Consider the following 13,884-nt stretch of genomic DNA (forward strand, 5'->3'; position numbering starts at 1 on the left):
TTAGGTCAGGGAATGGATAAGACACCAAGCACAAGCAATAGAAGAAAAACACGCTTAGACTTCAAAATTCAAGTGTTCGCCCTTCAAAGGAAATCATCATGAAAGTGAAGAGACCACCCAGCGAAGGCGGAAAACACTTGCAAGTCATTTATCTGACAATGTTTCAGCTTCCTCAGAGACTATACATTTCCTAACTCATTGCATTTCAGGGACTTAATAATAAAAGACAATCCAATAAAAAAATAGGCAATGGACTTGAATAGACATTTCTCAACAGAAGTCATGGAGCACCTGAAAAGATGGTTAACATTATTGGTCATCAGGGAAATTAAAACCACAACGAGACACCAGTTCCCACCCACTAGAATGGCTGTAATGAAAAAGACAACACTAACCAAGTGCTGACAAGGATGTGGAGTCACTGAAACCTTCACAAATTGCTGCTGGGATTGTAAAAGGTTGCAGACACTTTGACGGGGAGTACTGTGCGACCTAACACTTTCAGGTCTAGGTATATGCCCAAGAAAAACGAAAAACCTATGTCCAAATAACAGCCTGTATACAAATGTTTGTAGCAGCATTATTCAGAATAGCCAAAAGGTGGAAACAAGGCAAACGCACCATTGCACTCCAGGCTGGGATGAGTAAGTAAACAAAATGTGGTGACTGGGTGTGGTGGCTCACACCTGTAATCCCAGCCTTTTGAGAGATTGAGGCATGAGGACTGCTTGACACCGGGAGTTCAAGACCAGCCTGGGCAACATGGCGAGAGCCTGCCTCTACAATAAAATGAAACAATTAGGTGTGGTAGCAAGCAACTTTTACCACAGTTGAGAGGCTGAAAGCAGGAGGATTGCTTAAGCACAGGACTGAGCTGTGTTTGCAGCAGTGCACTCCAGCCTAGGTGGCAGTCTGTTTCAAACTGAACAAAACAAACTCCAAAGTGTGGTATATCCATACAATGAAATAAGATTCGGCCCTTAAAAGGAGTGAAGCACTGACCTATTAGGACATTAATGAAACCTGAAAACATGCTAAATCAAAGAAGCCAATAACAAAAGGTCACAAATTTATAGTCGATAAAACAAATGATTCCACTTATATGAAATGTCCAGGAAAAAAAAAAAAAGTCCATAGAGACTGAAAGTAGATGAGTGGTTGGCCAGGGCTGGGGGAGGAAGGGCAGGATAGGGAGTGACTACATAGGGTTTCCTTTTTGGGATGATGACACTGCTTCCAAGTTAGATATTGGTGATGGTCACACAGCACAGTGAATACATTAAAAACCACTGAACTGTACACTTTAAAAGGTTCAATTTTCCATGATGTGAGTTATATTTTAATAAAACTGTTATGTAAAAGAAGTCATAAAAGTACCATCTGTTTTGCAGGCACTGATTTTCAATTAAGCTACTTCTCAAAACAGGCAACTCCATGCACTATGCTTCTCAGAGAACAGAACCATCAATGAGATAAAGAAATTTTATTACAAAGTTGAAAATGACTATAGCTCTGATTAATTCTTACAGAAATTAATCACAATAGCAACATTAACTTCTAATTTATTTATTTATTTTTATTTTTATTTTTTGAGACAGAATTTCGCTGTCACCCAGGCTGGAGTGCAGTCGCGCAATCTTGGCTCACTGCAAGCTCCGCCCCCCGGGTTCACGCCATTCTCCTGCCTGGGCCTCCCGGGTAGCTGGGACTACAGGCGCCCGCCACCACGCCCCGCTAATTTTTTATAGTTTTAGTAGAGACGGGGTTTCACCGTGTTAGCCAGGATGGTCTCGATCTCCTGACCTCATGATCCACCCACCTCGGCCTCCCAAAGTGCTAGGATTACAGGCATGAGCCACTGCGCCCGGTCTTAATTTCTAATTTATTTAAGAATGTTAGTAACAGGCCAGGTGCGGTGGCTCACGCTTGTAATCCCAGCACTTTGGGAGGCTGAGGCAGGTGGACACTTGAGGTCAGGAGTTCAAGACCATCCTGTACAACATGGTGGAAACCCCTGTCTCTACTAAATATACAAAAATTAGCTGGGTGTGGTGGTGCACACCTGCAGTTCAGGAGGCTGGTGCAGGACAATCCCTTGAACCTGGAATGTGGAGTTTGCAGTGAGCAGAGACGACGCCACAGCACTCCAGCCTGGGCAACAGAGTGAGGAGAGACTCCGTCTCAAACAAACAGACTAGCTAATAATTCCTGAATACTCAACTTGATAAATGCCACTCTAGCAGGTACAGCTGTGTCCCCGCAAAAGACAAATTCAAATCCTAATCTGTGAATATAACCTTCTATGGAAATGAGGTATTTGCAGATAATCAAATTAAGATGACGTCACACTGGATCAGGGCAGGCCCCAAATCCAACGACAGGTGTCCTTATTTAAAAAAATAGAAGGCAATGTTGACACAGACACTCAGGGAGAAGTCCACGTTAGAGCAGAGGCAGAGATCAAAATGATGAATCTACTAGCCAAAAAAGGTCAAGGGCTACTGGCAAGACCAGAAGAACGAATTCTTCTAGAGCCTCTAAAAAGGAATCTACACTGCTGCTGACACCCTAAGTGTGGACTTCTGGCCTCCAGAACTGTCAAATAATACATTTCAGTTTTTCTAAGCCCCCCTCCTCACCCCCAAAAACGTGTGGTGATGTGTTGCAGCAGTCCGAGTAAACTAATAGTCACTAGGCAGTAACTTACTGTCTTAGTACGTTTTGACTGCTTATAATGCAAGACCCGAAACGAGTAATTAATAAAAACTGAAATCCATTTCTTATAGCTGGAAGGCCAGGAGCCCAGGGTCCAGGGGCAGCCCCTGGTGAGGCCTTCTCAGTGGTGGGGACTCTGCAGAGCCCAGAGGCGGCACAGGGCATCACAAGGTTAGGGGCTCCCTCCTGTAAAGTCACCAGGGCCCCTCCCACAATAAACCACTCATTCATTCATGAAGGCCTGAGCTCACATGATCGAATCACCTCTTAAAGGTTCCACCTCTCAATACTTGCACACTGGGGATCAAGTTTCAGTACGAGTTTGGAGGGGACATTCAAACCATAGCACCTGCTTACAACCATACAAATTTGTTTCGTGCAGTGCTTTTGCAACATTTAGCACCCAAATTTAAAACAAACAGTATTTTATGATAAACTTGGATAACAACCACACATAAACATAAAATGTCAACATCTTTTAGTCCCAGGTCTATTTTTATATGAAGGTTACTTTACCTTTCCAAGCATTCTGCCTAGGAAGTAGTAATGTCTGGCAAAAGAATCTCCCACAAGCATCTGAGCAGCCGGGTTGGGGTACAGAAGCCCTTCATTAGTAGTCTTAAAGAACCCCTGGTTGGGGTTAAATCCTGATTTCAGTAGTTCATTTAAAAACTCTCTGAAAATACCACCACCATCAATGCCAGCTTCATCCAGGCCATGGGCATTGAGCAAGTGCACACGGATCCGCTTTTTCAAATCAGGCTCTGTTCAAAAAAATGGGAAGGTGAGGAGGAAAGATGTTACAAGAAAGCAATAACATCAACCTGGCCTTACAGGAAGGCTTGGGGAAGGGGTGCAAGGATCTTAGGGACATTTTAACATAGGACTCGAAACAGCAATGATATTATCATTATTTTTTGAGATAGAGTCTTGCTCTATCACCCAGGCTGGAGTGCAGTGGCATGATCTTGTCTCACTGCAACCTCTGCCTCCACGAACTCTCAGGGAGTTGGTCCTCCAGAGTCTACAGCAAGCTTGTCCTCAACCTGCAGCCCACAGGCCGATGTGGCCCAGGATGGCTTTGAATGCGGCCCAACACAAATTCATAAATTCTTAAAACATTAATTTTTTTTTCCTTTTTTTTTTTGAGACGGGGTCTCCTGTCATTCAGGCTAGAGTATAGTGGTGCCATCTCAGCTCACTGCAGCCTCTGCCTCCCAGGTTCAAGTGATTCTTCTGCCTCAGCCACCCCAAGTAGCTGGGACTATACGTGTGTGCCGCCACGCCTGGCTAATTTTTCTATTTTTAGTAGAGATGGGGTTTCACCATATTGGCCAGGCTGGTCTCGAACTCCTGACCTTGTGATCCACCCGCCTCGGCTTCCCAAAGTGCTGGGATCACAGGCATGAGCCACCGCGCCCGGCCTGTGATTTTTTTTTTTTTTTTTAAAGCTTATCAGCTATCGTTAGTGTATTTTATGTGTGGCCCAAGACAATTATTCCTCTTCCAATGTGGCTCAGGGAAGCCAAAGGATTGGACAACCCTGATCTATATGATCTTTTAATAGCTGTATTTGGCTGAAAAGGGGGGAAAATTACTGGTTATAGAATTTGCCACAAAGAGTAAATAAAGGCCAGGTGCAGTGGCTCATGTCTGTAATCCCAGCACCTTGGGAGGCTGAGGTGGGTGGATCGCTTTGAGGTCAGCAGTTCGAGACCAGCCTGGCCAACACGGTGAAACCCCATCTCCACTAAAAATACAAAAACTAGCTGGGCATGGTGGCACATGTCTGTAATCCCAGCTACTTGGGTGGCTGAGGCCGGAGAATCGCTTGAACCTGGGAGGCAGAGGTTGCAGTAAGCCAATATCATGTCACTGCACCCCAGTCCTGCGTGACAGTCTCAAAAAAAAAAAAAAAAAAAAAAAGTAAATTAAAACATTGTCTTTTTCTGGGCACAGAGGCTCACTTCTGTAATCCCAGCACTTTGGGAAGCCAAGGCAGGACTGCTTGAGCCCAGGAGTTTGAGGCTGCAGTGAGCTATGACTGCACCACTGCACTCCAGCCTGGGTGAAAGCGAGACCCCCATCTCTAAAATAAAAATTTAAAAACCCCAAAAACAGGCTGGGTGCGGTGGCACGAACCTGTAATCCCGGCACTTTGCGAGGCCAAGGCAGGTGGGTCACCTGAGGTCAGGAGTTTGAGACCGGCCTAACATGGTGAAACCCGGTCTCTACTAAACACACAAAAAAATTAGCCAGGCATGGTGGTGCGCACCTGTAATCCCAGCTACTCAGGAGGCTGAGGCAGGAGAATCGCTTGAACCCAGGAGGCGGAGGTTGCAGTGAGTCAAGATCGCGACACTGCACTGCAGCCTGGGCAACGAGAGAGAAGTTCCGTTTCAAAAAGCAAAAACCCAAAACCAAAAAAATCCACAAGGTGGACCAAGTTAAGATGTGATCTGATAAACAGGCTGAATCAGAGAACAGCTTTGGGGAAGTAAGTGAAATGTCCTTTATCTTTTTGTAAGAAAGTTCTACAGGCACTTTGCAGAAAAGATAGGGGGAAGGAGAGGCGAGAGCTGGGGAAGAGGCTGCTGCATGAAGTCAGGGGAGGCACCGGCACACAGCATCCATTCGACACTTTCACAGACCCCATGCGCTGCTGCCATCTGTCGGCTTTGGTGCACAGTCACCCACACATATCTGCCCTGGAGCATCTCAAGGGACACATAACCTTTAGAAGCATCCTGGAAAAGGGGTTTAGCAGAATGCTTGATACAGCCTCCAGGCAATCTCCTCAAAACCCTGTTTATCCCGACATTGCTATGTACACGTCAGTAATTTTGAAGTTTCAGTCCCTGGAGTGTAAACAGTCTATGATATGTGTCAAGTAGGGCAAATACAATTTACTGGACTGACTGAGGCTTACAGCCACCACATACCAAGTTCCCATTCACTGAGCAATGATCGCTGACTGAATGGACAAGATGGGGCCACTCTGCACAACAGCAGGGATGCAGTGCTGCCTGGCTGTGCCACCCAACCTCTGGGTCAGTGTCCGTGTCACCCTTGGGAATGAGGTAAACACATCTAAGCCATTTGGCTCCAGCTTGCTTTCCTGCTTCTGGAAGAAATTTCCTCTGCTTCAGGAAGAAATGGTAATTCTGCCCATTAAATGAAATAAAATAAAAGTAACCAACCAACAAAAGCAGACAAATGAGGCTCTCCAGAATGATGAGAGCAGGGCGCGGAGCCGGCTTTGCCTCATTCTCACCTAAGAGTCAATGATAGTGTGAGCTCCAGGCCTCAAGGGAACTGTGTTACCCACTTTATAATTCTTACAGCAATCCCATGAGGACATGTGACGATTTCTCCCAATATTCCACACTGCAACAAGGTAGTGCAGTGCAGGCAGGGAGTGCGTGGGCATCCCTGTGAGACCCCAGCCCATCTCTGCTCTCTGAGCACCAACTGCAGGAGCAGCCATCAGCCTCTTTGCATTTCACTCAGTCAGCTTATGGGTAACAGGGGCGAACATGCACACTTCAGAGAACCGCTCCGAGATGAGGCAGACCAGCATTGTAAAGCACGGGTTCGCTTCAACCACGAGATGGTATGTGGAATAATCACATTAGTTGATTATATGTAAATTATTAGTCAAAAACGCACCTCAAACCATTCTCTCACAAGTAAATTAATGATTCTGAGATATCTGACTTTACTAATTTGCCTAGCAAAACACCACATTTTAACACATGGCTTAATCATTCCTATAATACTTGAGAACATTTACAAAGATTTTAAGCATTACAGTATAAACATTATGAGAAGATTCTTCCAAATCTTTTAACTTCAATGCAATTATTAGCATGCATTTAGGGAGGTGGGGTGTGATCAGTTTTTAAATAATTTTTAAAGCTTAAGGATTCATTAGGAAATTTGAGGTTTGTTATAACTGGACAGTAACATCAAAGAATCATCTACATGGAGTAGTTTTAAAGTTAATTTTAAATTGCTGGTAAATAAGAAACACGTTCTACTCTGGCTGAAGAGCTTACAGCCCCTTACTTGCAAGTACCCCGCACCATAGCACCTGCGCCCTCGGAGCGCCCCTCACCCACAAACTCAGCTCCTCCCCTACAGGTGCCGCTCCAGAACTGCCTCTTGTAAGGCCCTTCGACGTTAAACAGCGCACTCTTCTCTAAACACTACACAATCATTGGCAAACTCATTATTTTGTCACATCTATTTTTTTCCCCCTGGGATTCAACCACAAATTGAACAAGCACCTACTGAGCACCGGCTGTGTACACCAAAATAAACAATTCCATCCCAAGCTGTAAAAACCTTCAGGGTCAAGTGGGAGAGATGAACATGAAATCTGCTAATAAAAATACAACACAAGAACTATTAAGAATTGAATATAAGGTACTGTGGGACCCCAAAACATCTCTCAATTAGACAATTAGTTAGATTAGGAGTCTCTCATTTACACCAAATATTCTGAAAACACAATCAGATAGACAAGGGAAGCCTGGCCCTGTGGAGAGGCCGCAGCCTGTGCGCAGACCCGAGCTCACTCGGTCTCAGCTGGTGACACTCGGCATCAGAGGGCCATGGCAAAGATTCAATGGCAACAGTAAATTGTGTGAAAAAAATAAAAGCTTGAAATAGAGTAAGGAAACAACTGATGTTAGCTTTCCTCCACTGTTCCAATATTATGACAAAATTAGTTCTTTATGTAAGCAATAAAAATTACTAGAAATCAGGTTTCATTTCCTTAGAAGAAAATTAAGTTGCTCCCCTAGAAGAAAAGGCAATTGTCATTTCACATGGGACAACCTATCCCCTTCCAAAAATTGGGTAATATGATTTCATTTTTAATTTTAGATCCAGCCTAAGGTTTCATTTTCATCCCCTTGGCATTGACCAACATTGAATTAATGTATTATCATAATCACAATTTTTTGAAGTTAAAACTGCTAATATATTAAAGGTTAATAGCACACAAACTTTGAAGACTAAGTATCAAATATTAACATAAGACAAAATGTGCCAGTGAGCTCCAAATGCTGTCCAAATTGCTGTTACAATATAATCCTCCTTTACTAATGGCAGTGTCATTGAAGCACACTCATCTTTTTATAAAGAAACTTAGATTGCAATAGCATTTATTTTAGTATATTTAGTTTGGCTTACAATTTCTGATTTTATATAAATATTTATACAAAAACACAGAATGTAAATGGCTGCCATCGAGATTTTTAGTATGACAGCTTGCAAACTAAATTTTTGGGGCAGACATTGGGAGGTGGGGAACCGGTTACTTTCTTGCCCTTTAAAAATAATTAATATTTTTTAAAGGCTTCTGTTGTAGTAACTGTCAATTTTAGAAATATTACTTAATAACACATCTCCCAAATCTGACTTGCTATACTATTTTTTGAAGACTGGGTCTGGCTCTATTGCCAAGGCCGGAGCAGTAGCACAATCAGGGTTCGACTGCAGCCTTGAACTCCCAGGCTCAAGCCATCCTCCTACCTCAGCCTTTTGCAGAGTGCAGACAACAGGAGCACACTAACATACCCAGATAAGCTCCCTTTTTTTTTCTTGTCAAGGCAGGGTCTCAGTACGTTGCCCAGGCTGGCCTCTAACTCCTGAGCTCAAGCAATCCTCTCGCCTCAGCCTCCCAAAGTGCCGGGATTATAAGTGTGAGCCACCATGCCCAGCCGCACATTTCAGTTTTCAAGTCATTATGGAACAAGATGATGGACACTAATTTTTAAACAACCACCATTTTCTAAAGCAATTCCCTAGCCTCCACCTGCCAAATAATACATCTAGAGAATTATATATACCATTTTCTGGAGAAAGTTTGTCATAAGCATCTTCATAAATGTAATTTCTTCTTATTGTGACATTAATTCCATCCAGAAATGGACCATCTCCTTGAACTTCTTGCTTATCTGCATAAATCAACCTCTGAAAGATCTAACAAACAAGGAAAGCTGTAAGGTTATTAGGAACAAAAGACCTGTTACAAGCTACCAAAGAATAAATTGCTAAATCTTATCTTTGTATCTTCATAAATTTGGAAATAAATGCTAATAGTCAAGGTATCAAATAGTGATTTTTATCAATCAATATATAGATAATATATAATGTATATCATATTTAAATATTTCAAAAGTTGCTCCTTTGCCCAGTTTAAAATAAACTTAAAAAATCCAGCCAGGCGCTGTGGTTCATGCCTGCAATCCCAGCTACTTGGGAGGCTGAGGCATGAGAATCTCGTGAACTCGGGAGGCAGAGGTTGCAGTGAGCTGAGACTGCACCACTGCACTCAGGCCTGGGTGACAGAGTGAGACTGTCTCAAAAATAAAATAAATTAAAATTAAAATTAAAACCCCATGCTATAGAATATTTTCATTTATAAATCCTTTATAAAAACTTAGGTAGAACAGCTTTGTAAAAGCTGTATACTAACACTAGTAGAAATATCTCTATGACAAAATTCAAATAATCTTTTTGACGTTAAAAATCCAGTAGAGGGAGCTCAGGAATTATGTGAGTGAGTGAGAGAGAGAGAGAGTGTTGTGTGTGTGTGTGTGAGTGTGTGTGTGTGTGTGTGTGTGTGTGTGTGTGAGTGTGTGTGTGTGTGTGTGTGTGTGTGTGTGTGTGTGTGTGTGTGTGTGTGTGTGCACGCGCAGGGACGGTTTCGTGAAGGGACATGAACAGCTTCAAAAGTAACTCTTTTGTTCACCATATAAACAGAGTGTACAGGCCTAAAAATACACTCTTGAAGCCAGTACTGGAGAACGGAACCAGCTAATCTTCAGAAATTTGGTAAAAATAGTTGACAAATAAAAAAAAAATTTTTAAATTTGGAAACATACATAAACAAAGTTTTGTACATCAAAGACACCAGACAAGGAATTAAGATATTTGTCCATTTCTTTTTTTATAAAAAGGAAAGTGGCGGGCGCGGTGGCTCATGCCTGTAATCCCAGCACTTTGGGAGCCCAAGGCGGGCACATCACAAGGTCAGGAGATCGAGAGCATCCTGGCTAACACGGTGAAACCCCGTTTCTACTAAAAATACAAAAAATTAGCCGGGCGTGGTGACACGTGCCTGTAGTCCTAGCTACTTGGGAGGCTGAGGCAGGAGACTTGCTTGAACCTGGGAGGCAGAGGTTGCAGTGAGCCAAGATCATACCACTGCACTCCAGCCTGGCGACAGAGGAGACTCCATCTCAAAAAAAAAAAAAAAAAAAAAAAAAAGTTGTGTTTCCAGGCCGGGTGCAGTGGGTGATGCCTGTAATCCCAGCACTTTAGGTGAGATGGTGGCTTGCGCCCAGGAGTTTGATGTTGCAGTGAGCTATGATCACAACACTGCTTTCTAGCCCAGGTTGACAGTGAGATCCTGTCTCAGAAAAATAAAAATAAAACAGCGTTTCTGATAAGTAACTTAAACATGAATGTATAGAAGAGTATCTTCACAAAAAATTGACATTTTCAAAAACAATGCAAAATATTCTCCCCTCTTTGAGATAGGATCTTGCTTTGTTGCCCAGGCTGGAGTATAAGTGGTGCCATCTCGGCTCACTGCAACCTCTGCCTCCCAGGCTCAAATGATTCTCCTACCTCAGCATCCCGAGTAGGTGGGACTACAGGTGCACACCACCATGCCCAACTAACTTTTATATTCTTTGTAGAGACAGGGTTTTGCTATGTTGCCCAGGCTGGTCTTACACCCATGGGCTTGATATGCCTGCCTCGGCCTCCCAAAGTGCTGGGATTACAGGCATGAGCCACTGTACCTGGCCAAACAAAGCAAAATTTAATAGAGAAAAATGACGTTAGACCCTTGTTATAAGAAATCTATAGTGTAAAAGGGCTTTCCACCAGTTGTAACTAAGAAAATACTTTGTTTGTAAAAAGAGGTATCTAGTTGGGTTTTATAAATCATTCTTACTTATTTCAACCTAATGAGAAAAGTATGTTATGTAATCAGCTAGGCACTAGGCACCTTTAGAGATTTCTTTGGTGGGTGTGTTAATTTCTTAATACTAATATGATACGTAGTGACAATAAATAAACCAAATTGCATACCTTTACTCGTTCCTCAAATGGAACCACAAAAGGCAACTCTGTCAAGACGGCAAGCTGTCTTTCCTCAGACACAGACAGCGGCGGGGACTCCAAACCCACTGCAACACATTTTAAAACCTTAATTAGTTCACTTGCACTTTCCCTTGCATTCCCACTGACAATTATTAAGGTGAAGATTTATGAAATCATCCTGATTAACTCATTTATCTAAATCCAGTTCCATGAACACATCCCCGCCTCAGGCAGACCCATGAGCCACGCACAGTGCAGGATCAGCACAGAAGTCTTCAGTAGCTCCCCAAATACACACCTTGATCGAATAGTAAAGACGTCCTAATCAAGAACTACACTTCCGCTCCAGCTGTCTAGCACGTCTCAAGTGCACAGCTAGCCCGAGCACTCGCGGTGAGACCCGAATGCAGCCAGATTCGGCAGTGGCAGGTGCCCCGGCCACCCCCGACCACTTTCATGTCCTTTTCCTCCTCCTATGGCAACAACCGGGGATGGCAGCTTATGCCTGTAATCCTAGGCTGAGGCGAGAGCAGCCCTTGAGCTCAGGAGTTTGAGAAACTGAGCAACACAGAGAAACCTTGCCTCTACAAAAAAAATTTTTTAAAAATTAGCTGGGCATGGTGGCACACGCCTATAGTCCCAGCAATGCAGGAGGCTGAGGTGGGAGGACTGCCTGAGACTGCGGAGTTCAAGGCTGCAGTGAGCTGCGACTGCACCACTGCACTCCAGCCTGGTGACACAGTGAGACTCTGTCTCAAAACAAAAGAAAAAAAAGGAAAAAAGTAAAGTGTTACATGAAGGTATCTTAGACATCATATCAAAAACACAACTTCATTAAAGAAAAAAAAAGGTAAATGGAATTCTATCAAATTTAAAACTTCTCCTCCTCGAAAGACACTGCTAAGAAAAGAAAAAGACAAGCCACAGATTGGGACAAAATATTTGCAAATACATATCTATAAACCATATCCAGAATAGCTTTGTAAACTCTCAAAATTCAATAACTAAAAAACATGTTCACAGGCAGTGTGCAGTGGCTCACACCTGCAATCATAGTACTTTGGGAGGCCAAGGTGGGAAGATCCCTTGAGCCCAGGAGTTAAAGGTCAGCCTGGGCAACGTATACAGATTCCAACTCTACAAAAAAAAAAAAATTAAAAATTGGCCAGGTGTGGTGGCACATGCCTGTGGTCACAACTACTTTGGAGGCTAAGGCAGGAAGACCGCTAAAGCCCAGGAAGTCAAGGCTGCAGTGAGCTGTGATTACACCACTGCACTCTAGCCTGAGCAACACAGTAAGACTGTTTCCAAAAAAACAAAAGAAAACAAAAGAAAAAACCAAGTTCATGAAAAAGATGCTGAATATCATTAGTTGGCTGGTAGATACAAATTAAAACCACAATATGATATCATTTCCCACCTTTTATAATGGATAATTTTTTTTTTTTACATAGTCTTGTATTGTCATCCAGGCTGGAGTGCAGTGGCGTGATCTCGGCTCACTGCAACCTCTGCCTCCTGGGTTCAAGCGATTCTCCTGCCTCAGCCTCCCAAGTAGCTGAGATTACAGGTGCCCGCCACTCGCCCAGCTACTTTTTTGTATTTTTAGTAGAGATGGGGTTTCACTATGTTGGTCAGGCTGGTCTTGAACTCCTGACCTCGTGATCCGCCCACCTAGAACTCCTAAAGTGCTGGGGATTACAGGAGTGAGCCACCGCACCCAGCCCATAAAATTCTTTTTAAAATGACAACTGTAATTGCCCGTGAGGACTTGGAGCAACAGGGGCTCTCATTAATTGCTGGTCTGAACCCAAAGCGGTGCAGCCACCCTGGAACACAGTTCTGCAGCTTCTCATCAAGTTAAACATCAACTTGCCAAATGTCTCAGGATTCTTACTCCCTGTGAAACTTACTCCATGTCAAACAAAATGTATCTTCACAGAAAAACCTGTACATAGATGTTTATAGCAGCTGTACTCACATTCCCAGAGACTGGAAAAAAAAAAACCAAATGTCTTTCAACGAATTAATGGATTCACAGACTGTGGTGCATCCCCACACTGGAATACAGCTGAGCAACAGAGGGAGCAATCAACCCACACAGCACCCTCAAATGTACTGTGCTGACCAAAAGGAGCCAGGAGCAGACTACATAGCATGGTTCCCCTTGGAGGCCTTTTGCAAAAGGCAAAGTGACAGAACGAAACAGAAATGGGTGGCTGCTGAAGAGGTGGCTGCAATGGAGCTAGAGGCAATTTTGGGGGTGATGACTTTTCTACATGGTAGCTCCTGGTGGGGGTGACATGCTGTATGAGTTTACTATTCTGTAAATTAAAGGAGTGAATGTGACAGCGTGTAATTCATACATACAGTAACCCTGTGTCCTAGAGAACTCACCGTCCAGGGTGGACTGCAGCGGGCCTATCCTTCCCATCCGCCGGAACCTCCACACATGTCTGGATGCTGGCACATAGAGCTGAGTGACCTGTTGGGGGCAATCCTGGTTCAGAACTCCCCTGTGCTCTAGCACACACTTTGACCTGATCACACTTGAACAGAATTGGTGTTGGACACTTCTCTACTATGGACTGGGCCCTCTCTCTGACCTCATACCTTCATGTCCCCTTTTGGACTACCTTTTCAAGTCCTCTCTCTCACTCTGGCTGTCCTTTCATACTTCTACAGTTAACTATGTTTTCTAATACACCCCAAAGAAATCTCTAATTGTTTTATTTAATGATGCATAGTATCTAAACATACTAAAACAATATAATTGCTTTATGAAGCAAAATAGATCACCTTAAAAATTATTATCAAAGATTCACTTTCTATTTTTTTTTTCCATTTGGTTGTGGCAGTATTCAAATAAAATAGACATAGTATATTTTCTCTTATTTTTCATCTGTCAGTTCCTCTCATCCCTTATTTTTGGTCCTTGCAATTTTCTACTTTTTGATACAGGATCTCACTCTGTCACCCAGGCTGGAATGCAGTGGTGCAGCCTCAGCTCACCGTGACCTCCACCTCCTGGTTTCAAGCGATCCT

At 43.3% G+C, this 13,884-nt stretch overlaps 1 protein-coding gene across 1 annotated transcript in view; it reads right to left on the minus strand.

Annotated features, from left to right (window-relative positions):
* LOC104671760 (ubiquitin-protein ligase E3C) overlaps positions 1-13,884 on the minus strand; it is a 108,573-nt gene that overhangs the window by 37,059 nt on the left and 57,630 nt on the right. The window contains exons 13-16 of the mRNA XM_030932288.1: positions 13,237-13,324; positions 10,828-10,925; positions 8,574-8,706; positions 3,232-3,479 (exon numbers count right to left, since the gene is read on the minus strand). Coding sequence (XP_030788148.1) covers positions 3,232-3,479; positions 8,574-8,706; positions 10,828-10,925; positions 13,237-13,324 — 567 coding nt within the window. The remainder of the gene's footprint in view (positions 1-3,231; positions 3,480-8,573; positions 8,707-10,827; positions 10,926-13,236; positions 13,325-13,884) is intronic.

The sequence above is a fragment of the Rhinopithecus roxellana genome, chromosome 6, assembly GCF_007565055.1.
Source record: "Rhinopithecus roxellana isolate Shanxi Qingling chromosome 6, ASM756505v1, whole genome shotgun sequence".
NCBI classification, from domain to species: domain Eukaryota; kingdom Metazoa; phylum Chordata; class Mammalia; order Primates; family Cercopithecidae; genus Rhinopithecus; species Rhinopithecus roxellana.